The 25,799-nt window shown below is 41.0% G+C and overlaps 1 protein-coding gene across 4 annotated transcripts in view; it reads left to right on the top strand.

The window, feature by feature from the left end:
- Nucleotides 1-1,326: 1,326 nt before the first annotated feature.
- Nucleotides 1,327-25,799, top strand: part of MME (membrane metalloendopeptidase) — an 88,995-nt gene continuing 64,522 nt past the window's right edge. The window contains exons 1-3 of one of the 4 annotated variants that reach the window (XM_037046692.1): nt 1,327-1,416; nt 5,953-6,122; nt 6,843-6,878. In XM_037046692.1, the coding sequence (XP_036902587.1) occupies nt 5,963-6,122; nt 6,843-6,878 (196 nt within the window). In that variant the 5' untranslated portion in view covers nt 1,327-1,416; nt 5,953-5,962. Of the gene's footprint in view, nt 1,417-2,046; nt 2,148-3,377; nt 3,543-5,343; nt 5,423-5,952; nt 6,123-6,842; nt 6,879-25,799 lie in introns of those variants that run through there. The other 3 variants (XM_037046694.1, XM_037046693.1, XM_037046695.1) reach the window with 3 other exon arrangements.

Raw genomic sequence — 25,799 nt, 5'->3', positions numbered from 1 at the left:
TTTAATGATTGTTATGACGTCTTTTAATGCCTGTCCTTTGTATTCCATTTACTGTTTCATGAGCAAGTATCACTTTTTCTTCTTGCTTTTCAGCTTTCTCTACTATGAAAAGTATGTAAAATTTATCAGTGCAGAGGGTCTCTCAAGCAGTGAGTTATTTTGATGTTAAAAACAGATATGGCTGCTGCTTTGGGGTAAAATGCTCTGAAAATATCAATAAAAAAACAGACTGCCAAGTCTAGGAAAATCCACCTGTATTTCAACACAAATTTCCCAAGAGGTGTGTGGGTGAGTGTGTGTGTTTGCAATTATATGTGATTCAAATGAGGAGACGGATCCATGTGAAAGCTACCTATATATATGAATAATTGAATAATTGAAATAAAAAATTAAAAAAATAGAGGGTGTTCAGTTTTTCGGAGCTCCTTGATATTTATAGCTGACAGAGGCAGCTTTTGTAAAGAAACAGCTGTCTTGGAAAAAGTATTTTGTTGGTTTATTTTTTACCCCCTAGAGGAGGAACCACAGGTCTTAAATGACGTGCTGTTTGGCTGCATTTAACTGACAAGGGGCCCAGGCACACGACATTCAATTTTAGAACATAGTTACAGACACGCTTCAAGCTTATTTTTCTCCGGCTCTCTCACTCTTCATCTCCCAGCCCTCACATACACTCATTACAAGATTCCCGAGTCAGGAAGCAGGAGCAGAGTTTCAGTACAGAATGTAGCTCTTCACATCATGTTGGTCTGACTAAGAAAAAGAAAGAGGGGGAAGAAAGACGAAAAAGCAAAGGGGGAAGGAAAGGAAGGAGAGAAGGAAAAGGGGAGACTGAGGCAAAGAAAAGAAAGAAACGAGAAGGAAGGAGGGAGAGAAATAAAGGAAAATGAGAAAGGAAGTAAATCTGGATGAAGGGAGGAAAAGGATCAATAAGAATGTGAGAAAGAATCAAATAAGAATGTGAGAAAACGAGAAGAGCTCCAGTAGGGAGGAAGACAGAATCTTCATCAGCACTTAACAGAATCTCAAAAAGGCAATGCATTGTTTTCTAGACAGCCCCAAGCTAAGCAATTCCAAGAATGTTTGACATAGCTCTTTTGGGAAGGGTGAGGTGGGGCATGGGTTGGGGGTGGGGGTTTCTTACACACACACACACACACACACACACACACACACACACACACAGACAGGCACACCCGGCCCCCACGCATGATGTGACAGGATTGGGGAGACCTAGTGGAAACCTTCAGGTCACCCAGGGAACTGCTCCTCTCGCTAGTCCTGCAGCGGCGAGGAGGGGGGTGGTGAGAGCACCGAGACGTGCGGGGCGCAGAGATGAGCAAGTGGCGAAGCTGGACCGAGCGCAGGCGGGAGCAGCCGCCCAACTCCCGGCGAGGGATCTGCTGAGAGGCCACGGTGAGTCCTTCCGGGTGCGGGTCGGAGGGATGCCGGGGGTCCCCATCGCCTCGGCAAGGCGGGCTGGTAACCTCCCCGGAGTCCGGCCTCAGCCGGCGCAGCCCGGAGCCCGGAGAGGCTCCTGTCGCTCCCGGGCAGACTTGTGGTCCGACCGGCGCTCCGCGGGGCGCCTGGCCCCGTGCGCTCATTGGTCGGGATGTGTCTGCTCGGCAGCCTTCAACTTCTCCCGAATCCCACTGGCGAGTCCCGGGAGAGCCAGCTGGCACCGGGGAGCTCGAGGAGGAGTCCGAAGGGCACCAGAGCCCCGGGTGGTGGGACCGGGTGGGATGGGCACGGGGAGGTCAGAGCCGGGAGGGAGCAGCTGTCCTCGAGGTGCGAAGAGCGGGGTCCACGGGTCAGGTCCAGAGCGATCTCAGCACCCGCTGGGACCCCGCAGGATCTCAGAGCCCGGGACCCCACAGCCGAGGACGAGGGAGGCGTGTCCAGGGAAGGAGCCGTACTGGGACCTGAAGAGTGAGGGCATGGGGCCGAGGTGACCTGGAGGAGAGCTCTCAAGTGCAGTCAGGTCGACTCTTTGGGTTCATTTCCATAGCTGCCTGCAGCCGCTGACTCGTGGAGTTAAGTGCGGTTACCGAGATCACGCTGCCTATTTGCAGCGGGGCTGGTTTGGGGGCTGGGAATTTGCCGTTCCGCTGTACAGACACTGCCTTTATTATTATTTTTTAAGCAAGGTTTGTTTTTCATTTTGATTTCTGTCGGATTTTCTCCTCCTTTGCAACTCACTTTTCTATGCTTACTTTTCCTAACCTGAAGATCTTTTCATTATCTCTCCTCTTCATTTTGCTTAGAACCTTAGTTTCCTATTATGTAATTTGTGCAGTATAGCGTACTTAAATCACACAAAGGTTGTCTGGCAGGGGTGGGGGGCAGTTCTTCTGTAGATGAAGTTTCCTTACTTAGTCGGTCTCAGTCTATTTGTAATTTGAAAATACAGATATGGCAACCTAACATTCATCTCTAGCCACTGGGTCAAGTCTATTCCTCTCCTATATGTGATGCAAATGGTAATTTAAACTGAAAAGTGGTACCTGGTTTACATCCTCAGCGTTTGGGAGCTCCTCATGGGTAAATCGGTTATGAAGGCGTGTATTTCTCTCTGCTGAACTATTTCTGGGTTCCAGCACTCTGCAACTGTCCAACAGTTTTGGGGACTCAATGCAGTGACTTTCGTTGAGCAGCTCATGGGAGTAATGTGGATGGCACTTAGTGTTCAGAACTCCATATTCCTGACCCAGCAAACACAAATTAACGTCCAGGGAAAACATGATGATTTCTCTTGAGTACCTGCCTCCTGTGCTTCTGAAGCTGTAGTTAACTCTGGAACTTGTTTCTCCAGCTTCTTGTGCCTCAGTTTCCATAATACAAACTTTAATTGCCTAGTGTACCTTCAGGCACTTGCTGAAATATTAATGAAGTCATGTGCTGTGAAGATGAAAATTGCTTAGGTTTATAGACTTCCTTTTAACAAACCAATTATGCTGTGAGTTCTTTGATTTGACTACGCGACTATTTACAACTGGTATAAGCATTTCTGCTTTATATTGCTTTGAAATTCAGCTTCCACTTAGGCAAAATAATCATTTAATTGGATGATGTTGTCAAGTTGGTAAGATTCTTTTGGGTTAGGTCTCTTAATTCTCTATTCTGTCCCATGAAAGCATCTACTTTTCTGTTTATGACTTCCATCATATTTCCAGTTAAGGTGAAATACATTTTGGCATATCTTGTTTTATTTAGGGACTGCAAGTATCAACTTTTATATATGTATATTTCTTTTGTGTAATTGCTGTCTTTCCAAGGCTTCTCTCAAATGGTGTTGGGTGTGATAGAGCTGAGTATTCAAGTATCTGGGACTTCCTGAGGTCCAAGATTCTGACCTCTATGTCTTTAAAAGAAGGTACTGAATCTGCCGGAACTACCTGGGAGTGAATAACAAAGTTAATGAGGAGGTTAAAACTTGGATCATTTCTGCTTTGCTCAGTGCTGTTATTGAACAGCACTACTTAGGAACAAAAAGACTGAAATTTGCAGAGGATTTCCAAAAAGGGCAGATGGAGAGCTTGCAGGTGATTCAAAGCTGATATTCTTTGACTTGGGTAAAAGTGCTAAACAGCTTTAGTCCCTCCTGCCTACTGTTGTTTCCTGTGATGATTTCTGCTGCCTTGGGTGCAGAGCCACAGAGTCCAGAAGTTTTCCTGCAGAAGCCTGGTGGCGCTGAAGAGCACCTTTCATTTAACCCCATAGCTGCCCTGATTCTTGGCCCTAAGTTTTTCTGGGGAAACTGATTGTTGTTTCAGAGAAAGAACTAAAAACAGAAGTGGGTCATATTATGTTTCTTTAGATTGTCTTTTGAGATATTATTAGAGCAGGGAGAGAAATAGTCAAGAAAGGGAAATACTTCTGCAAGTGTGATTCATATGTGCTTTAGGTCAGTCTCAGTTTATTCTGAGGGAAGTTTTGATTGTTTATCTCCCTGTATGGTATAAGTGTTAAATTTGTTTTCATCCTTTCTTTCCCCAACCACCCTTATTAAAACTACAAGGGCTACGATCAATGTAATTCCATATCATAACCCCAGGGGCTGAGACCAAGACAACATGAGTTACATAACCATTAAGAAAGACATTTTAACATTCAGGTACATTGCATTCCACTTTTATTGCACAGACATGCTTTTCATGGTCTAATAAAATATTTTTATTTGAAAGTCTGTCCTTGGTTATAGCCTCATGTAATCAAGGGGAGAGCATGCTTAAGACTCTGTATCCAGAACTTTCAAGTTTAGTTGCTGTGGTTCACTTATTAATAATTCACCAGGGAGATTGAATGTCTAGTTATCTGCTGGATCTGCCAGACCACACTGCAAATGTAGACTCTGTTTCTTCTTTATCCTGTGCCTCAGTTTCCACAAAATACACCCTGAGGGAATTGTGTATAGTCAACAAAGATCTTTATCTAAAAGAGCAATTCTGAGCAGTTGCTTCATCTAGGAACTAAATTACATGCTTAATTTTTGTCAAGCTATGAAAAGCTAATCTGTTAGTTTACAATGCTCTTTTCTACATTCCAGCCCTGCAGAAAAACTGAAGTTATCTGGGCTTTCGTAGATGGCCCTAGAGAATCAACAGGACTCTAAAAGAAACATAGTGAAATCAGATGTTTAGGCTTAATATCCCTTACATTTCCCCTCAAAACTTAGGCTGTGTGATCTACAATGGCTTTTATTATATGATGACACAATGTTATGTCAAACAGTGGCCAAATGTGTTCTTTATGAAGAACATGTACTAATTGTATAGCCTGGGGCAAATTACCTGACATTTCTGCACCTCCATTTCCTGCTGTGCAGGGTTGGAATATCAATATGCCCCTTACAAAAATTAAATGCCTTGGTACATGTAAAGCATGAATGGCTATGACTGACACATGGGAAATGCTCAATACATGTCCACTATTATTAGAAGTATTAATATTAAAATAGATAGACATCTTGACCATTGTTACTCTTACCTACAAGGTAGGATTTTTTAAATCATATTTTTTGTTCTTCAGTTACACAAAGAAATTATGGTTAACATCTTTCATCCCTAGAGGTGAGCCCCTGACTTTTGGTCCAGTGAGTGATCCTTTGCAGAATGTTGTCTAACCAGCCAATAGCTACCTTTATCAGCAGTAGTCATAATTTTGAGCTATAAAATCAAAAGTTGTTTTTAAGACTAAAAAGAAACTGCCATGTGTTTGTTTTTAATCTGCACTTCTGTTTCAAATATTGCTTAGTCAAAATCACAAACTGTTAGTTACTCATTCCCAAGCTTATAAAGGGAACCATTGGAACATGATATAAAATTCACCTTTGACATCGTCCAAAGTTCAGAACAGTGGTTTAAAACTTTCCTTCATGATAGCACAGCAATTATTTGCTTAGGAGCTGCTGAAGGAATCCTATGTGAGTATTTAACTGAATCTCTTGTTTAGTTTTCCTTGGATCTTCTGTGAATGTATATAAAAGAAAAAACGAAAGGTTGGGACAGTGACCTGTCAAATTCATTGGGCTCCATATTTTTCTCTGTCGGAATCAAAATCTTGACTTTAAAATTTTAATTTATTTATTTTTAGGGAGAGGGGAAGGGAGGGAGAGAGAGAGGGAGAGACACATCAATGTGCGGCTGCCTCCCATGCACCCCTTCACTGGGGACCCAGCTGCAACCCAGGCAAGTGCCCTGATTGGGAATCCAACTGGTGACCCACTGGTTGGCAGCCGGCACTCAATCCATTGAGCCACACCAGCCAGGGCAAAAAAAAAAAAAAAATTTTCACTGTCAACCAAAATCTTCTGTTTCTTACTTAAAATGAGTTAGCCTCTACTTTATTCATCCACATTAAGCATTTGGAAAATTGTATACATATACTTCTTCTTTTTATCTGTTTATTACGTTTATTAGAAACATTTTTTACACATTTTTGAACTTTTTGCAGATTTTAGGTGATGGGCAGATCAGAAAGTCAGATGGATATAACTGATAACAACACTCCAAAGCCAAAGAAGAAACAGCGATGGACGCCCCTGGAGATCAGTCTGTCAGTCCTGGTCCTGCTCCTCGCCGTCATCGCGGTGACCATGATCGCGCTCTATGTGAAATACGATGGTGAGTTCCTCCCCCAGCTCAGCACAGGTAAATGCCGAAGGGAGTGACGTCTTCATCTGACGCTGGTGCTTTAAGGAGAAAGACAGTTAAATTAAAGGTAGTGCTATAAAGGTACATGTATAAAGTCTAACATCAATATGTCAAGACACATAACTTTGACTAAAGTGGATGTCTTTAACGTTTGAGCTCAGTGAGTCCTTGCCAAGTGTGTTTAATGCCCTCATGCTGTTTTTATGAGGATTCTAATGTATAATTTCATTTGATTAAAGTATACACAATTTTGTGGCCAACTTCAATTAGTCACTTTCATTGCGTCATTGAAATTTGAAAAGGCGGCACAGGAATGTGAGAGGTCGAAATTGAGTCTTAGAAGTGTTTCACAATAAGGATTAGAAAAGATTGGTTCCTTAATGACCAAAAAAACAAACAAATCATGATTCCCAGACTAAAACAACTGGTTATTTCAGTTTAAAAGACCTAGAGCTTAGTGGGTAGAGATGATGTAATAAACACATTTTTCTTCATAGTGAAATATTTAAATTTAGGATTTTCCCACTTCAGTCCTCCACATTTTTAAACTACTAACAATGATATGAAATATTCAGGCTCAGTTCTTGCTTTACAGAATTGGTTGTATAATTGGTGGGTTTTATAACAAAAGATAGGGAGAAATTAGAAGGTGTATTGCAAATATTTATGTGTATACCCTTCTTTTTCTAGATGGCATTTGCAAGTCAGCAGACTGCACAAAATCAGGTAAGAAGATGGCTTTGAAATATAGTAGTGTTATAATTAATGTATAACATTTAAAAATCAAATGCTAATAGACATATCTCTAAATTTGCTTTGTTTACAATTTTACTCATTTTGGATCACTTACAGGCAAGAAAAATAACAGTGTATTTAAATGGTAGATTAATTGACATGTTTATTCTAAAAAAAGAACGTAAGGAGGGAGCGACACGTACTCATTTAGGTTACATGGAGAAGTTGAGATTTGGGAGGGGCCCTGAAGCGGGGCTAGGATTGGAAGAGGAGATGCAGTAGAGGGAATTCCCAACAAAGAGGAAGGAATAAATCACATTGCCAAGTGTAATTCAAGTGAAAATGGAGGCACGATAGATAGGGGCACATCATTGAGAGCTTTGAAAATCTATGGTTAGCCTTGATGTTGTAATAACAGAGAAATGGATATTTTCCTGAACAGGCCACTTGATAAGGCAAAAAATTGAAAGGTGATTCTGGGAATGCTAGTTTAGATGGATTAAGTGAGAAGCAGGAAACCAGGAAGGGTGGGCAGATAGGGCTTGTTGCTGTAATTCAAGTGTGAGTTGGAGAGGTTGGCCTGTGGTGGGATGAGACAGCTATGGGGCAACATGAAGGGAGAATTGGGTGGCTCAATAGAAGTGACTTGCTAAATGAAGGATTTGAATAATTTGGAAATGATACCCAGTTTTAAAACCTAAAGGACTCAGGAGAATGGTATGAGGGCATACAGAAGTAGGAAAGTGAGGAGCTAAGTCTGTTTTAGGAAGGGGTGTGATTAATATGGATTTGTACGTGTTGAGTCTAAGCCAGGGGTGATATCCCAGTGGGGACAGCCAGCAGGTAGGGAGAGATGGAGGGTTAGAGAATCTCTCACGGGGTAGATGCCGGATCTGTCAGCCCAGGGGTGATAGCTGAGCCTTGGGAATACTGGAGTTCCCAAAAGGAGAAGAGAAGAGGTATAACAGCAGAACTTAAGAGGACATCAAAAATTAGAGTGGAAGGAAGGTCAGAGAAGTGTAGGGAACTGCCGAAGTCACATCCTTCAGAGCGTGGTGAAAAAGAACATTTTGACAAGGAGAATAAAGGTGTAGCTGGGCAAGCACCCTGGATATAAACACGCTATCAATGCCCTTTGACAAGAGATTCTAAACTTCCTTCCAAGAAATAACCTGCCCTGAAATATTTGTAACCATTTGCTGTTGCATGTTCTTAATCTGGGTTTTTGTTATTCACTGACCTTTGCAAAATAATGGTGGGACGATATTTTAGGATTAAAGGTTACAGTCTAATATTTTGAATATGTGCTCCTTTGTATTTCTTTATTGCTTTTTGATGTATTATTATTATTATCATTTCTTTTGCTCTGGACGTTAACTGCCCTAGCTGTATACTCAACCTGAGACAGGATGTGGGTAGCTTGAGGAAGACTCGATTGGGGTAACAGCCATTTGCTGCTCAGCATAACAGGCACTTTCCCATCCAATCATTCTGGTTTTCTAGAAACCAGGGAAGTCCCTTTCATCCTCAGGGAAATGGCTGTACAGGTGCCTTGGCTGGGAGATATCCAGGGTCCCTGTGCCAGAGTTAGTAATGTGCCCAAGCTGTCAAAGTTACCATTTGCTCTCTCCCCACTCCTCCCCCTCCGTTCCCTCTACCAGCTGCCCTGTTACATGTTCATGCCATCCTGCTTTGAGGAACTTCCACTTATGCATTGCCCTCTAATTATCTCTAAATTTCTCATCCCTAAAACACCTCCTGTGTCTCTTAAGCCTCTTTCACACAGTCTCTTCTCTTCTCCCTCACACTTTTATTTTCCTCTTTCTTTTTTCTTATATTTTGTTTTGAAGAAACTGGATCCTGTCACTAGTAGGTAGGCAAGGAGATCTTGATGTTTTTCTCTATTAGTATGCTCCCCGGGAGAAATGTGATATTTGAAATCTGGAATCTTAGATGTGACTTAATGTTTAGATGTATGGATTTGGCTTTTTAAATAGTATTTGACAAGTCTCAACTCATTGAAATGTATTTAACCTGTATCCTTTTATTGTAGCTTAGAAATCATACCAAATGTAAAACACCTTGTAGAACTGTATCTTGGCAGAGAAATGTATACAAGAGCAATAGCTTCAGTGGTAAACAAGGTTGCTGAATAGCATTGTGTGTTTCTCCATTCTGCTCTGTTGGTCCACAATCTGTTAGACTACTTCCATATCCATAGTTATTACTCTTCCTGGGTGAAGAAAAATGAAATTCAAATTAACCCTTGTGGATACAATTTCACACCCATGCGCACGTAGTCCTCTGCTAGTTAGGAAATCTGTTCTGCCATAGATAATGCAACTGTTGCTTTTAGAAGTTGCTGCAAATTAAGAAAACTCTAAAGGAAACCTTGAACAGAAAAAAGTAATAAAGAAAGGGAGAGAATGAGAAGAGTGGAGTGGATAGAAAGGAAAATGAAAAGATGGAGAAAAAAATGTTGAAAAACATATAACGTCTACCAATTCTATAACTTACTTTTTTAAAGGCTAGGAAAATCCAAACCAGAGTACAGAAATTCTTGAGAAATGAAAAATTAAGTATTGAGAGCTGAGGTGCTTACTTTGAGTGGAGTTGATTCTGACTTAAACCTTTCCGCCAGCGGATGGGAGGTGCACGTCCCTCTTTGATTCTGCGAGGTCAAGGGGCCAGCTTAAGGCATAAAATATATATATATATATATATATATATTGTAGAAGGCTGTGGGTCACCTTGAAATCTGTTTATTGTTAGTTTAGGTACTAAAATCTGAACATCTATGAATTTAAATATCCCTAATATATACAAAATGATGTTTATGGTAAACACTTTAAATTCACTTGTCTATATATGAATTGCAGCAGTGTGAAAGATTACACCAGACCTAAAATAAAACAAACTACTTAACAAATCACCAGGTAAGGCAGTGCTTAAAACCCTGCTATTAAATATGAGTAATATTCTTCATCTCTTATTTACCATATAAGATTGTCAAAGGTGTGGAGTTATAGCGCTTGTATGTGATTTCTCAAACTTCTCTATGTAAATCTAAATCCTGTAACTGGTTCCCACTACATTGCAACCTTACTAACTTGGAAGATTTCACGGAATCATGTGCTTTCAATCAGGTGTTCTTAGCTTTCTCACTGATGACGTTTGGGGCCGGATAATTCTTTGTTGGGGGAGGAGGCTGTCCTGTACATTACAGGATGTTTCCCAGTGTCCCTGGATTCTACCCACGAGGTGTGTAGTGACAACCAAAAACATCTCCAGATGTTGCCAAATGTCACTGGAGGCAGCATGGTCACCTCTGGTTGGATACCACTGGCTTACGTGATCTGAAGAGATCATGCTTTTACCTTGGTGGTAGGCAGAATGATGCCTCTTTAAAGGTGCCTGCATCCCATCCCTGGATCCTGAGAATGTGTTACCTTATACAGCAAAAGAGACTTTGCAGATATGATTGACTTAAGGATCTTGATATGGGGAGATTATCCAGAATTAATTGGATGGTGTCATGTAGTCACGGGGTTCTCACAAGTGATGAGGGAGCAGGAGGGTCAGAATCAGAGCAGGAGGTGTGGCGCCAGACACAGAGGCTGCAGTGATGTGGCCACAAGCCAAGACGTGTATGCAGCCTCTAGAAGCTGGAAAGTCGAAGGAATGTTCCTTCCCTAGAGCATTCTGAAAGAATGCAGCCCTGCCAGCCCTCTTTAGAATTCTGACCTTCAGAGCTATAAAACAATAAACTGGTGCTGTCTTAAGTCACTCAGTTCATGCTAATTTTTATAGCAGCAATAGAGAACTAATACCACACCCTCCATAGTTCCTTTATTTTAAAACTATCTTTGAAGAATGAAAATACACACATGTTTGTTTGTTTGTTTGTTTGTTTGACCAAACTGCTGTTTTCTTTCTACATTGAGTAAGGTGATATGCAGGTATAAGGAAGGAATGTTAAATAGATTAATAGAGGAGTGAACAATAGAATGCAGGAGAATAATAACAGGAAATAGGGTATAATAAAATAAAAATAGAAGATAATGAAATATACTAATAAGAGCTAACACTTACCAAAGGTCTTATGTGTCTGACACTATTGTAAGCAGTTAGTGCTTATTAACACATTTGATCCTCGTAGTGACCCTGTGAGGCAGGTATTATTATCTTTTCTTTTTGCAGATGACAAAACTTGCATTAGGATTCTAACCCAGGAGGCAGCCTGGCTCCAGAGCCTGTATTTACGGTCACTTCTCCATGTTACCGCAAAGAAGACTGGGAGTCTCAAACTTTCAGTACCCTAGGCCTGTGCACACAGTCTATGAGAGGTGCTGCCCCTCCTGCTGAAAGACATAAGGTGACACTCAGAGACTCCAAATAGTTAAATCCAGACTCAGAAGGAGACTGTCTTTTAGACCCAGAAGCCAACTACTTTACTGAAAACAGTGAGCAGCTTCATCATCAAATACAACATGGAGTAGAGGGGTCTGAAGAAGCAAGTGTTGGCAGTGCAGTCCTAAACTCCCCAGGGGAAAGAAAAGCCATGGTACATGGGCAATATGTTCAAGGGGGAGGCTGTGCCCTGCACACCGAGGCAGCTGAGAGGCAAGCTCCTGGGGCATCAAGACCCGGATGCAACTGCTCAGAACCATCCAGTTCCTTTCATTCTCTACTAACCAAGCAAACTTTTCATGAATACTCAATTATTAATACAAGAAAAAGAGGCATTGTTCACCTGAAAGATGCTTTCAGCGTGATGAATATATGCACATTCTGATTTATTATCACTTTTGTGCAGCTTGAGCTATCATCTTTAAAGGAAATGAAACTTCCAGCATCTGGTCATTTCTGCAAAAGCTGGATCCTGGTAGTCCCCTAGGCGAAGTATCCTGGCACCAGTTGGCCTTTTCTTGATAGCAACAGAGACTCTCTGCCTCTCTGTGGACCATGGTCTCTCCTTTCTTGCCTATTAACACACCAAAAAAACCTTTGTAAAGAAAAATGGCACTAGATAAGTATGGCGGACTGACTCCTGAGGCCTGCGAGTTACAACCTTTCACAGTAGGAGATGAGGTTATTTTATTACGCAATCCACAATTAGGTCTGAAAAAATTTTTTTCAGGCAATAGGAACTCAGCAGGCATCTTAGTAGAAAGACTGCTGAAGCACACCTTTGTTAATTTAAATGTGGCATGTGGTAATTTGCTGTGGGTGACCACCCCAACACCATTCTCCTGACAGTTGTATAGCAGTATTTGCTTTAAAAATTCTCCAGTCAAAATTTACACTCGTCAATTAAATTCTTTCCAAGAAAGAGAGCTAATTATATGATAAACACACACATATATAACATATAGTTTTTCTTACCCTCTGGCTAGTTTTTAGGCAGTTGTACCGTGTCATTTTTTTTTAAATTCATGGTCAAGCTATGAAAAACAGAGATAAGTTGGGTTAATCAGTTAAAGGGAAAGAAAATTAGCAATGCCTTGTAAGCTTATTTTGAATCCAAAGGTTTGTTTTATAACTGCAGAAATTACCTATATTTAAAAGAGAGTGGGTATAAAATGGAGTGTAGACCAGCATGAGGACCCCAGCTTCACCCAACACGCTGGTGTAAGAGAAATGGGAAGGCCCCTCTGTGGTGGAAGGGTCTTGCTTTGTCCTGGTTATTACCAACTCCAAGGTGCTTCTTGAGAAGCCTTCAATATAACATAAAACTCAAATTGATAGCATTTTTTAAGATTATTTAAGGGAATTGAAATTCATGAAATTAACAAGATAACAGAGGGAAAGTTTAGTAGCCTTAAAATCATAAAAAATTTTATTTTCTGAAATTATTCAGAGGAGGAGTTACAGGGAGCATGGAGTGAATGGGGCGAGAGGAATTTTGATCCTATTTTTAACTGACTAAAAATTGGAATAAGTTCTCTCTGTTTAAAATCTTCTAAACCTGTACTAACTAAAAGGGCTACCCAGAAAAGATAGGCAACACTAAGTGTCAGTGAGAATGCGGAAAAACTGAAGCCGCTGTATATCGTTAGTGGACTGTAACAGACTTCACTCTATACCAGCAGAAAGTGTAAAAACCACTTTGGAAAAGTGGGACAATGTTTATGAAAATTAAACATATGCTTTTCATAGAGCCCAGCAATTCCACTCATAAGCACGAACCTAAGAGAAATAAAAACACATGTTCCTACAAGGACATTTATGCCGTTGTCCATGGCAGTATTATTCATCATTGCCCACACGTAGAAACAGCTCTGATGTCAGCCAACAGCAGATGAGTGAGCAGAGGGTGGTACAGCTGGAAAGGGGAGTACTCACTACACCACAGTAAAAAATCATTGCTGTGATCCACGCAACAATGAGGATGAACCCCCAAAGCACCAGGCTAAGTAAAATAAGCAAGACACAAAGACTGTGTATTATTTCATTGTATTTATGTGAAATTTCCAGAAAAGGCAAGCTTGGAGAGGCAGAAAGCGGAATTGCTGTTGCTTAGGGCTCGGAGTGGAGAAGGGATCGCTGTAAGTGGGCACCAGGGAACTTTCTGGGATGATGGGGGTATTCTGAAATTGGGTTACAGTGATGGTGGCACAACTGTATCAGTTTATATTAAATAATTGGGTTAATTGATGATATGCAAATTATAACTCAGTAAGATTGTTAAAAAAAAACCTCTCTCACCCTTTTTTCCATCTCTAATATCCATTTACAAGTAATTATCTTATATTCTGGCCTTATGCTTGCTGTTAAATATTGAGTGCATTGATTTCTATTTTTACAAATCAAAATGAGTATGTGTAGTACCAAATGTACCATATGTACCAAATCTGTATTAAATAACTTAACTCAAGCTTTGCAATTTGAGTACTTAGTCGTTGATTATATTAGGGTTATATTGATGAAAACTCTATGGAAAATAGTAAATCAACTAGCAAGTTAAATTACTTTTGAGTTAGACATTGGGAGCATTGTTCGCATGCCCTGGGGTTTCCCTTTCAGAAGAAGTCAGAGTTGTGTGCAGGATGGAAGGGCCAGGTGCACCAGCCATCTCTGAGTCCAAGTTTAGCTGCTGGGTCTGCCAGAGAGCCATGACCAGGGACAATCCCGCTCCTGGAAAAATGTGTTCGTTTTTTGTACGGGTCCTGTGGCGTGTTTCCCTGTTCGCCTTGACTGCTAGTAAGTAAGGGGTTGTTTGTAGCTTATGATTGCAGGACCTCTGCATACATTTGATTCACTAGCATTACTCCCTTTTTCTTTCTCATCCAGTGAGTGTGAATTCACTTATTTTACGTATTCCTGTAAGGCCACTTTGAATTCTTTCCCAAGCACTGGAAGTTAATAATTAGATGACTAGAGTATAAATAAATTCCAGTGATAGATGCGTGCAGGAGAAAGGCTGTTAAATAGTAAACTTCGTTTCAAAGAGTTGCAAGTGTTATGAGTAATTACAGCACAGTCTTTGAAAGATGAGTGTTTCATTTTCCTCTAAGCCAATTTAGCCTGGAAAGGCTAACGTGCCAGTTCTGGCCATATCCTGTGTTTGCTAGTATGTGATCTTAATTGGGTCAGTTTAGCTTTCTGCATTTTGTTTTCCTAATCTGAAAAGTTGTAATTAAAAGTGTCTCATTTTACAGAGGAAAAGCAAAGACTAATGACAGCCCATTTCACATTACGAATCCTTCAGGGAGATGCGCCATCCGTATAACGCACAGATGTATTCCATTTAATGTGCTCTTTCATGACTGTTACAAATGCTCTGTTTAAAACTGTTTATTGAGAATCAAAAAACAATCAGAATATTTTTAAAGAGAATGATGTAGCTAAAAAAGAGGGAGAGGAGGAGAGAGGGAGAGTAGTACATTTCAGATATTCTCAGGTAACATTTTCTTTGACTATCGGGCTCCAACTCAACACGGGGGTGGGTGACAGGTTAGCCTGTGATTCATCCGAAAGGAGCACAGTCAGAAATGGACACTTGGATCCATGTTTCCTGCAAAGCAAAACCTACCAGCAGACACACCTGGATTTGAACATGTAGCTGCTCTGTGTGCCTTTGGAGACCCTCTCTGTTAGCCTTTTCCTCACCATGGATTAACCCCTTAAAAAAAAAAACAGAGGCCTGTAGCAAGAGGGGAATAACTAGATCTTTGCTATTCAAAGTGTGGTCCAAGACCAGCAGCCTTAGCATCAGCAAATACAAATTTCCAGGCCCCACCTAAACCATACTGAGTCAACGACAGCTATCCCTTCTAGAGTCCCCAGGAGAGTAGTGTGCATAATAAAGTTTAGGAAGCACTGGAGAATAGTGATTCTCACCTATGGCTGCTTTTAGAGTAATTTGGGAGGCTTTTAAAATATATCCACACCAGACCTTCTCTCCTCTGTGAGGTACAAAGTTCCTGTGCATTCAGTGGGGTGCACTTTGTTAGGTGTTAGGAGAAAAAGCAATTCAGGTAAATAAATGGGCATGAAGGTATGTAGGAACATTTGCATTTTCAAAAGAAGGTATATGTTGGCCAACAAATTTCTTCAGTAGGTGCCATTTCAGACTGCGCTACTCAGGGAAAACTAATTCTGAATGAGATACTGGGCCTGCTTTTCTGCTAACAATGTAGAAGCTGAACCTGGAATGCCCTCCTGAGATGTGTCCCAGGATAAGGCGGGCATGAATGTTTTCACAGGGACTTCAGAACAATGTCTCTCCTCATCCACTCATTAGTTTATTTATTCGCCTATTTATTTACTTGTTCATTTTCTTAAACCAATAGCATTGATCGGGCACCTTCTAAATGTTGAAGACTTTTCTAGAAACTGAGAATAAGATACTCTTTCCCTTCAGGAAAATGATAGTCTGGTCAGCATAACAGAACAATAGACAAATCACCTTATGGTTTTGGTAAGTGCTATGATGAATATTCAGAGTGCCCTGCTGGAACCCCTAACTAGATCAGTCATGGGAGTGGGCAGGTAGTGATGGTAAGGGGACCAGGGGGAATTCTCCAGCGGAAACACCGCCCACTAGGTTCTGAAGGACAGTCGGAGATTGCCAGACCGGGAAGCAGAGGACAGCCCGTACATACAGGCTGGTTGTGAGATGCAGGCAAAGACGTGGCGAGTTTAGGACCTGCACGTGGTTCCTGATGGCTAGGATGTACTGTGGAGTGCTCCAGGCGAGTGAGATGTGATGCTAGTTCATATGCCACCCGGGTTGTAATTCCCCCTAAAATCAGTAGAAAATGAATAAATGTGTTACAAGGATCATCTAAGGATTTTAAGCAGAGGTGTAGCATTCTCACACTCTCCTGCTATCAAGCTCAGCCCTGGTGAAGTGGAGGCAAAGATTTACCCATACAAATATAACACTTCTGTCTCCTAGGTGCTAGGAGAGCTGGGCAAGACTGAGGAGCTGAAAGAATAGCGACAGGGCCAAGTCGGAGAACGTGTGTATGGGGATGTGAGCGCGGGAGTGAGAGGGAAGTGTGGAGTATTTGCACAGGTGTGAGGAAGAGCCGGATCTTGTAGTCTGTGTTAGGGTGCATGGACCTTCTACGAACAGAACTGGCAGTTACAGAAGGAAGGGTTTTATTTTTTAATTGTTTAGATTATTTGTTTATTTTTAGAGAGAAGGGAAAGGAGGGAGAAAGAGAGAAACATTGATTGGTTGTCCCCTCGAATGCGCCACAGCCAGCCAGGGAGAGAACTGGCCACCCATGCGTGTGCCGTGACCAGGAATCAAATCAGCGAACTTTCACCTTACAGGATGACACCCAACCAATTGAGCTACACCAATCAGGGCCAGAAGGAAAAGTTTTAAATGAAGTGTGACTTGGTCAGAATTACTGAGAAGGACCAGTGACTATAACTTAAAAAATGGCTGCAGGCAGGAAATTAGGCCGCTACCCATGGCAGCTCATGGTTGCCCCTATTTGAATGGTAACAGAACAAAAACAAAGATAGATTTGAGAATATTTAGCAGGTATAATTCATAAGACATGACATTTATATAAATATGTGAAGTACTGAGAAGGGAGTAAAGTATAACTCCAAGTTTCTGACTTGGGAAACTGGATGGTGTGTGGCCTTTCACTGAGCCAGGGAACAGAGAGGAAGAGCTGTGTGCGCAATAGGCTGGGGCCAGTGCACAAAAAGTTCCCTTTGAGACAGTGTAGATCCGAGATACTGGCAGGTCTTCCACAGGTCGAAGTTCAGGGAAGTCAGGGTTGGAGATAAGGACTCAGGAGTCATCAGCAAATGGATGATGTGGTTGGGATTTCCCAAAAAGGAAGTGGAGATTTCCAAAAGAGACTGAGAGGAGGGGTCAGGGAGGTAGAAGGAAAACCAGTCCAGGGCAGTACACAAGACCAGACAATGTGTACATCTTGTTCTTGGGCATGCAGGAGAGGATGTGTCCAGAGAACAGACAACAGGACTTGGGAAAGAGGCAGTGGTGGTTTGGAGGCTGGGAAGGATAGGAAACCATATGACTCATCATTCAGTTGCTTTAGTTTTTTCTGGAAGGTAAAAGGCAAAATTTGCCCTGGGAAAGAGTGGACAGAGAAAGTAGGAGAGTATTGAAGGCTGAAGAGGGGCAGTGGAAGGGGAGGGAGGGCCATGTGGAAAGGCTGTGCCCAGAACTAATGACCCTGTTAGAGTCGAAGGCCATAATCAGAAATGGCATTAAACCACACAGTTAAGGGATTTTCCTGGCATTGTGAATAATATCTTCCACAGGTATTCATTGAGCTATGCTCTAGTTCCTGCAAATGCAGAAATGAACAACACAGTGTTCCTACTCACATGGAGCTTACAGTTAAAAATGAGAAAGACACTAAACAAATCAATCACTAAATATTTAAAACCCATGATTAAATATCTTAGCCTGGAGTTGGGAAAAAAGGAAGGCAGATGGATAGATTTCAGATAGGGTCATTTTCAGGGAACAAGGGAAGGAAATACTTAGGTGAGACGATGACTTAAATGATGGCATCACAGGACATAGGTTAGAAGGTACAAGAAAGGCAACGGAAAAGTAGCTTGGGCACAGGGTGAGAATTCTCGGTGAAGTTGAAGCACAAGTGTAGAGAGACTAAAGAAAAGACCTCTGAGGACTGTGTATGATTGGAGCATGGGTTACTCAAGTTGAAGATTTCAAGGGTGAAACTGCTCTGGGTGTTATCAGGAATTACCATGAAAATGCATGGAAGGATGTGACATGGAGCTGAAGGTCATGAGAATTTAGAAAGTAAGACATTCTTAAGCTAGAGGGTTAACAGAGGTGTTTTGTGTGTCTCCACATAGCCCCTGCTGTTAGCTGGGAAGGTGGTAGAACTTTCAGGAAGGGAAGACCAGGAGCAAGATACCAGTCTTTAATAAACAGAGGTAAATGTCTGGGAAGTTAGCAGATGGCAGAGATAAAAGAGTTGAGACTGAGGTGGTCGGCTGGTGGAGGCCTAAAATCAACGTGGTGGAGAGTAATGATTTGGGTGCTGCAGAGGGGTGATAGGCAGGCAGTGTTGCCTTTCATAGAGGTAAGAGAGCTTCAGGGGGAGGGGTTTCAGTTAACCTAGAGAGCAGGAGGGAGCCTTCTCTGAGTAGGCTTAGGGCTGATTTCAGTCCTCGCTCCTTGCCCAAGGGAATTCCAGAAATGTTCTTCTAATTCTATTTCCCCTCACAACCCAAACCCTTTTCTTTCCTTCTCTAGAGAGATAGGTTTGCAGGATGTTCTATTCTGGGTAGAGGTAAATGTTTGCTGACAAAAGTGAGATTCTAGAGTCGTACAGTGTGCCACCTGATCTAGAAATTAGCTCAGGTAGGTTAGAGTTTTTGCCTGGTGTGTTGTCATGTGTAATTATACCACTCAAGTGGGTAAAAGCAATCAGCAGGAGGAGACGTTGGCCTCAGAAGTTACATAAGTGTCTAACCACTATGCTGTACACCTGAAACTAATATCATATTGAATGTCAACCAATATTGAGTATTTTTAAAATTTTTCCTTAGAAAAGGCAGGTGTTAGAAGGCCACCTGTCTGGCATATTATTGTAGACCTCCATTTGGTAGAATTAGAACTACTAATGAATTCACTTTTTTATCTTTTCACTAGCCTAGTTAAAAAACTCAAAAAGAGGATCAGTGAGTTCTTTCCTTGAAACAAAATGTTTGTTAAGCATTTCTTAGAGGCAAAAATCTTCCTTAAAAATTAAAAAATAAAAAAGAGAATTGTTACATTTCAGATATTAAAATGTCTTTCTAAAGAACTCTTTGGTCGAGAGGAATCTGACAGTAGCCGAGAAGCTAATAAAAACAGAGGGCTGGTTCACAGCCCAGACTAGGTGACTGGGGAGTCAAACTGAAGTCAACTAGGAGGTAGCCAATAGCAAGCAGGGGGTCTTGAGGCTTAAGGCAGAACAGGCAAGCCAACTACATCACTGATATGTCCCAGCCATAACTTTTATGTAGTTTCTTTTTTTTAATCAAGGTTCTCTGAACTGAAAAGAAATTCTTATTTAAAGAACTCCCAAGTCATTAAAAACTTGTGCTTTAAAATATGCTTCAGAATCCTGTACTGACTTATAAACACTCTGAGAAAACAGCTTTTGTTTAATCCATCGGCTTAATTTTCTGGCATAATTAAATTAGCTGAATAAAATTAGGATGTTTTTGACACCTCTACCAGGCTTAAACCAAAATGAATTCATTGTCCTGAAATACATGTATGTAGCAAGTAATGAGGTCACTAACTTAGAAGCCAAGGAGCAAAGTATTAATAATTGTATTTATTCAGAGAAATAAGTTAATTATATTTGAGTGAGTTAAATAAAGGAAACTTTATAAAAAGGCCATCAACTGAACAGAAAATGTCTCAAAGCACTGTGTATGATGTTCTGTAGCAAGGATCCGACAGCACGTTGAGAAGAAATGGCACAAGTGAGACAGCAAGTCCTCTCAAACACATACCCATGTACATATGCACCCTTTAAAAGAGACCGTAAGACAGTAGCAATACATGTTATGGAACTTTACATGTTATATTTCAACTGCAGCAATAAAATTAAAACAAAGAAAAGAAGTGGGATGATTGGAGAAGCTGACAAACTGGTTGAGTTCCATGCAAGGCCCCTTCTGCAGGATCAACCCATAGCAGGCCCTGGCACCCACTAAGGCCAAGGTCAATGGCTCTGGCTCCACCTCCAGTCAGCTTCTTGTCTCTGACCTCAGCTCTAGTAAATGGTTACTACCTTGTATCTTGGGATCTCATGTCTTACTCATTCCCCAGTTCTAGAAACTGAGCTTCTGCTTTTCTTCTGTATTCTGGGATTGGAATTGAACTTAGCTCTTAACCTTATCATGTTTTGCCAGGCTCTTGGACCCTGAACTTTCTTGGGTCACCACACAGTGTCTGCTGTTGCAGCTTCTTCATCACAGCTGCCTGCTGGTCCTCATCCTGTGTAGCTTCTTCCATGACTCTTAGGTAGAAGTGTCCTCTCTTTCTGACCCCTGTAGTCTACCTAAATAAGGTTCACTGTCATTGGACTGGCTCAGACTACTTCTACCCGAGCCCAATTTACACAAATGACAAACATTTTGTATGGAAAAAAAATGTGTCTTTATTTTCGAAGGAAGGAACAGTTCACTAATTTTGTACACCAACAAAGAAAGTCAAGGATCCTGTTTTTTCCTCAGCCATCAGCCACCACACATATTAATTTTAAAAACTTAGGAGGCAGGAATCAATTATCCTGTTTTATTTAATACAATAAAATTTAATTATGTGAGAAAATTCCAAACTTTTCAGATATTTCCCATCTAACTTTAAGGGAGCAATACAAGTCATTTTAAAATTCAAGTGTAGCAGCAGGAAAAAGAAACCAGCATCAAAATATTTTAAGATTCTGATATAGAACATGTGTGGTTTTTAAAGTTTCTAAGTAACAGATGGTGATCATTTACTATAAGAATACTTTTTCTTAACTGAGAATAAAGGATTCTTTTGGAATGTCTATTATGGACTCGTCATTGTGCAAAATGCTGGAATTAGAATCCTTGCTTTCAGTGAAGGGTTACAATTACTATTGCTTTTATAGTCTGTGGGTTACCTGGAAATATACTTTGAGTTATTTCTCAGAAATTGCACACCTCATACTGATCAGTTGTTGCATTTTGATGGTCTGAGGCTCCATCCCTCACCGAACCATATGGTCATACAAATGATGCTGTGATGCATGAGCCTTACAGAAGAGGTCGGCAGCAGCGTAACATGTGCAATCCATAAGAACTCTGCCTGGGTTCATGGGAAGAATAGTCCAAGCTAGGGCTCGTGAAAACTTAAGTTGACTTGACAGGCCATGTGTTAAAGAGGTGATTTACAATGTTGTGACTAGCCATAAAGATAGATTGACAGTAAAGGAGACCTGTTCTCATGAAATGTCCATGATGAGGACTTCTAGGACATGCTGGCTGTTTCCTTCACCCTCAGCAAGAGGAAGTCCTCTTTCCCATGATCAGATCCCTCCACTTCAATGGTCAGAGTGACAAAGACCAAACCCCTGCTTATTAGTTCCCACATACCTACTGTCACCAATCAAAGGCAGGTAGTGCTTCTTCTGGGGTGTGGAAGCCTGGAGAACATAGTTCTTCATCCTTTATCCACCCTGCATCCTTCCTTTAGAGGATGGCCCACTCCACACCCAGCCTCTCCACACTCTAGTCTTCTTTCCGTTGCCTCTCTTGTCAAGGCCATCACCCACCTTCTCAGCCTGGATCACAGCTTGGTATCTGACTCAAGTATTTGTTGAATGAGTGAGTGAATGAATGAATGAATGAATGAACGAACTGCTCTCTATCTTCTCCACCTTTGCCTGGCTAATTTCTCCTTCATTTCCGGCACACCCTGCCCTCTGCACACAGCACTCACATTTTACTCATTAGTTTCCAATGTCTAGGTTTGCCCACCATAATGTAAGTGTTGACTGTATCTTATTCACCATCCTGTTTCCAGCAACTAGCAAGGTGCATGGCACGTAGCAAGTTGTCAGTGGATATTGGTTGAATGAATGAACATTTTAGTCATTTTTTATATTTATGCTCAGGTTCCTTGTCTTGAGATCACAAAACCATTGTTATTAAAATGAAGTGATTTGTCAGGGTACCCGGCACACAAATACAGCAGCAAAGAAGTGTTTTCAGTCTGGTTTTATTCCATTTATGTAAGTCAGATTTCTTAGTTCTGTATTTCTCTGTCAGGCTCCTAAGTTTAGTCCTTCTCTGTCTGATCTATCTATTGCCTTTGCTAGAAGTCGATTGTTCCTTTCTCAGTTTAATTACCTCACGAATTCTACCTTCTTAAGCTAGAAGTAGGTCAGCAAGGTAACAGTTTCTATATGTTTCTTTCTTTCCCACTATTTTCCTGTTTCAGGGATTATTGTCAACTGACCTCCTACTTAGGTGAGCATTTCCAGCTCTCTAAAGCTAATATATCCACCAGTGTGGCCTTTCTTTTCCACCCAGTTCTTTCAGAGCTTCTCCCCTCTCAGTGACTCATTTCTGCTCTACTTTAATGAAGCCCCCATGCTCTCCTTCCCTGGGATGCAAGAAGGAGGGGCAACACTATTTAGTGAAGTGTCGCCACTTTTCACCAGTCAATGTCTAAGGCTCCTCCATCCCTGGTTGTTTCATGCCTAGCATGCTCATTCGAATCCGCAATCAGCTCGCACATACAAGCATAAGCTAGTTCATAGAAGCCCATTGCAAATGGCACCTTACAATGGCTCCAGATGATACCTGAAGTAGAAGTTTTACATGTCAGCTGAATACTGGATGTGTTTGGGAGCTGAAATGTGAACTAACAACCCCTCACATCTAGATACAGTTGCATTAGAGGAGTTCATGTACGTTATGAAAGAAACAGCCTTCTCTCCGAGGAAAACTCGCAAGCTCTGTGAAGGCAACTATTATGTCTGTTCGTTCATCGTGGTATATTCAGTTCTAAATGATATTACACATAGAGGGCACTGACAAATACTGGTCACGATGAAATGAAAACATTCAGTCTTTTCGTGTTATAAAAGGAAAAACTCTTTTTGGAAGAGGCAAATGATTTCACATAATCCTTTGGGCTTTCTATAATATAAAAGAGCTGTTTATTCATTGAAAAACATAAACATGTGGAGCCAAACATTTGTGTCAACTAAGTGCTCCGTTCATCAGTAAGTGCTAGATTTAAAAACGCTCACTAGGAGAGAGCCCATTTTCCGACGTGGACTTCATTTTAGGCAGCATTGGAAAGGCACCACCAGCCCAGCGGTGCTCCTGCTCTGATCATTTTCCACCTTTCCCCAACCACACCGGTGCAAAGAGGAAGGAAGTTTGAGTTACTCTCAATAATTATATACTATTGAAGTTGACATGATTAGTCCTGTTCAATAGCATCATCCAAAATAACAAAACGTTTTAATGGGAGAAACATGGACATGTCATCTCATTGCACCCTCTGTAGACGCATCCGTCAATGTCCAGGGAGCTGGGGATCCCCCTAAGAAGGTCACTAAAGATGCAGTGGAGCCTTTTTGTAACGTTCCATATATTTCCTTCAAAAAACTAGATTATTCATTAGCACTCTAATCAACACACAGCCCTAATTTTAAGTGATACATTGCATTTAAATTGCAGTTTAACTTCTAATAGCTTTTTGCTAGCAAAGAATCTTTTAGGATTCGAAATGCAAATTGGACCTAAAAAAGAGAAATTATTTTTAGACTTATGGCACCTCAACTTAACTGTAACAAAGTTTCAGGGCTTTCGTTTACTAGCAGAATATGTTTTTGGTTGTGAAAGTTGGAGGAAACCCCTACTGGAAAAATGTTGACCATCCTCTCTTGGCTGTGAGTCATTCATTTAAATAGACTATGAGATAAGGCTGAAGAATCTCACTAGTTCAGGGAAAACCAACTAAGGATCATTATTGTGGGTCCATTAGACTCAGTATTTCTGTGATTATCTCAAGAAGTTCTAAAATCCAGGGCCAAATGAGGTGGAAAAAATTCAGGTAGCTACATTCCTATTACAGGGCAATTAAAATTTTAATTGAGCATCAAAAAATACAGTGGTTTTTGCATAATTTAATTTGGATTCTCACCCTCTTGTTATTTGGAGTTATGGCAGCATGACATTGTAGAAAAGACATCGGCTTAAAATTAGACCAGGGCACAATCTAAACTCATATTGATGACCTTGGGCATGTAAGTACTCTGTGACTATGTTTCCTTCAAGTAGGGGTAATGTGTCCTACATTACAGAGCAGTTACAAGAAGGAAAAAGAATTAAAACCAACATCATAGTTAAGAACTCAGATTCTGGCCACCAGGCTGCATACAGTTAAACCTCAGCTTTGTTACTTAATAACTATGTGACTGTGGGTACAGACTCCTTACTTTCAATTTTTACATCTCTAAAAACAGCCACAAAAATATAGTTACCAGAAAGAGTTAAATGTTAAAGAATTTAGAAAAGTGCCTCTCATTACTGACATATGTCAAACATTGACTTCATCATTATTACCATTATTACATAAGTTTCTTTGGCTGAACCCAAATGAAAAATTATCTGCTTAACATTCTATATGTAAATCTGTTCATCTGTAAATCTGATAGTGAATGGATTCTTAAGAACTATTTATAGGCTTGTGTCTGTGTGTGTGCATATGCATTTAAGGTAAATTGGTCCCATGCATATAAGAAATTTAATTATAAACTGATTATTTCTCAAACTAGAGCGCACAAAAAAATAGCTCTCCTTTGTTGAGATTTGAAGCTCTGCAGAGTAAATTCACTGTGTGCTTCACAATTTCCCTCACACTTACTTGTGTAAATCCAGTTTTTGAACATTTGTATAGTGATGGCTTTTCTTGGTGCTGACAAATGAGAGCGGTCTAAGACTTGACCTTGCCTTAATTGGAACTTAACTGGAGGTTGACAGAGAATGAATTATATCAGCTCACAGTCCATCACATTCAGTATCAGGCATTGCCCCACCCCACCTCCAACCTTTCCTTCCATGATATACCACAGAAACAATCGGGAGAAAGAGCCATCATTTAAAAGTGAGGAGTGGATTGTGGAAGAATCCAGGATGCTTGTAAGAAAACCATTTGGTTTTTATTAGTATTGGTCTGTGTGCTTGCTAATTTTCAGTCATTTTCTCTTTAGGAATGGTCCCCCGGATTCTAGTTCCCCACATTGCTGCCTTTTGAATGGATTCCTTTGTGACCCATTGTGATTACATTGCATTTTCTTTGTGTTCTTTCGGGATGTTCTGACTTTGCCTTAATTTTAGTTGGGGGATGGTGAGAGGAGGGTTCAGCAGGCATATGAGGTCGGCCATGTTTTCAGAATGTTGTCAGAGGAGGTTTTTAAATTATAAAAAATTGCCTAGTAAGAAATATCAGGCTTAGTGTCTACTAATAAAGCAAACGTTTAGGACAGAAGATTGGATTGGAAATGGGTGTCCTAAGGTCTTCCCAAGAAGATTTTCTCCTGGCACCTCAACATTTATCTGACCTCTCCTAGACACTTCCAGAACAGCCATAAGCCAGACTGATTAGAGCGATTTTAAGAGACTGGAATGAAAATGTTGTGTGGTTGAGGTCAAAAGGCCAAGTGCTTCAGTCGAGTTGGAGAGAACAGGCTGAAAACAGTTTTGCTCCCACACCATCCCCTAAAGCTTACTATCTCAATGCCGAACAAGGACAGTCAGTGAAGAAATTCTGTGGTGGATCTGGATATAGGGCGCGGGTGTTGTAAATAGAAGGCTAATCTGCGTAACATGTTTGACACTAAAATACATTGTGGCCAGGAGTTTTTAAAGTGCAGTAGAAACTGAGAAAGAAATTCT

The sequence above is a fragment of the Sturnira hondurensis genome, unplaced genomic scaffold (assembly GCF_014824575.4).
Source record: "Sturnira hondurensis isolate 20B ecotype Veracruz unplaced genomic scaffold, ASM1482457v3 Scaffold0005279, whole genome shotgun sequence".
Classification (NCBI taxonomy): Eukaryota; Metazoa; Chordata; class Mammalia; order Chiroptera; family Phyllostomidae; genus Sturnira; species Sturnira hondurensis.
The sequence above is the reverse complement of the archived record's forward strand: the minus strand, read 5'-3'. Positions and strand labels throughout refer to the sequence as shown.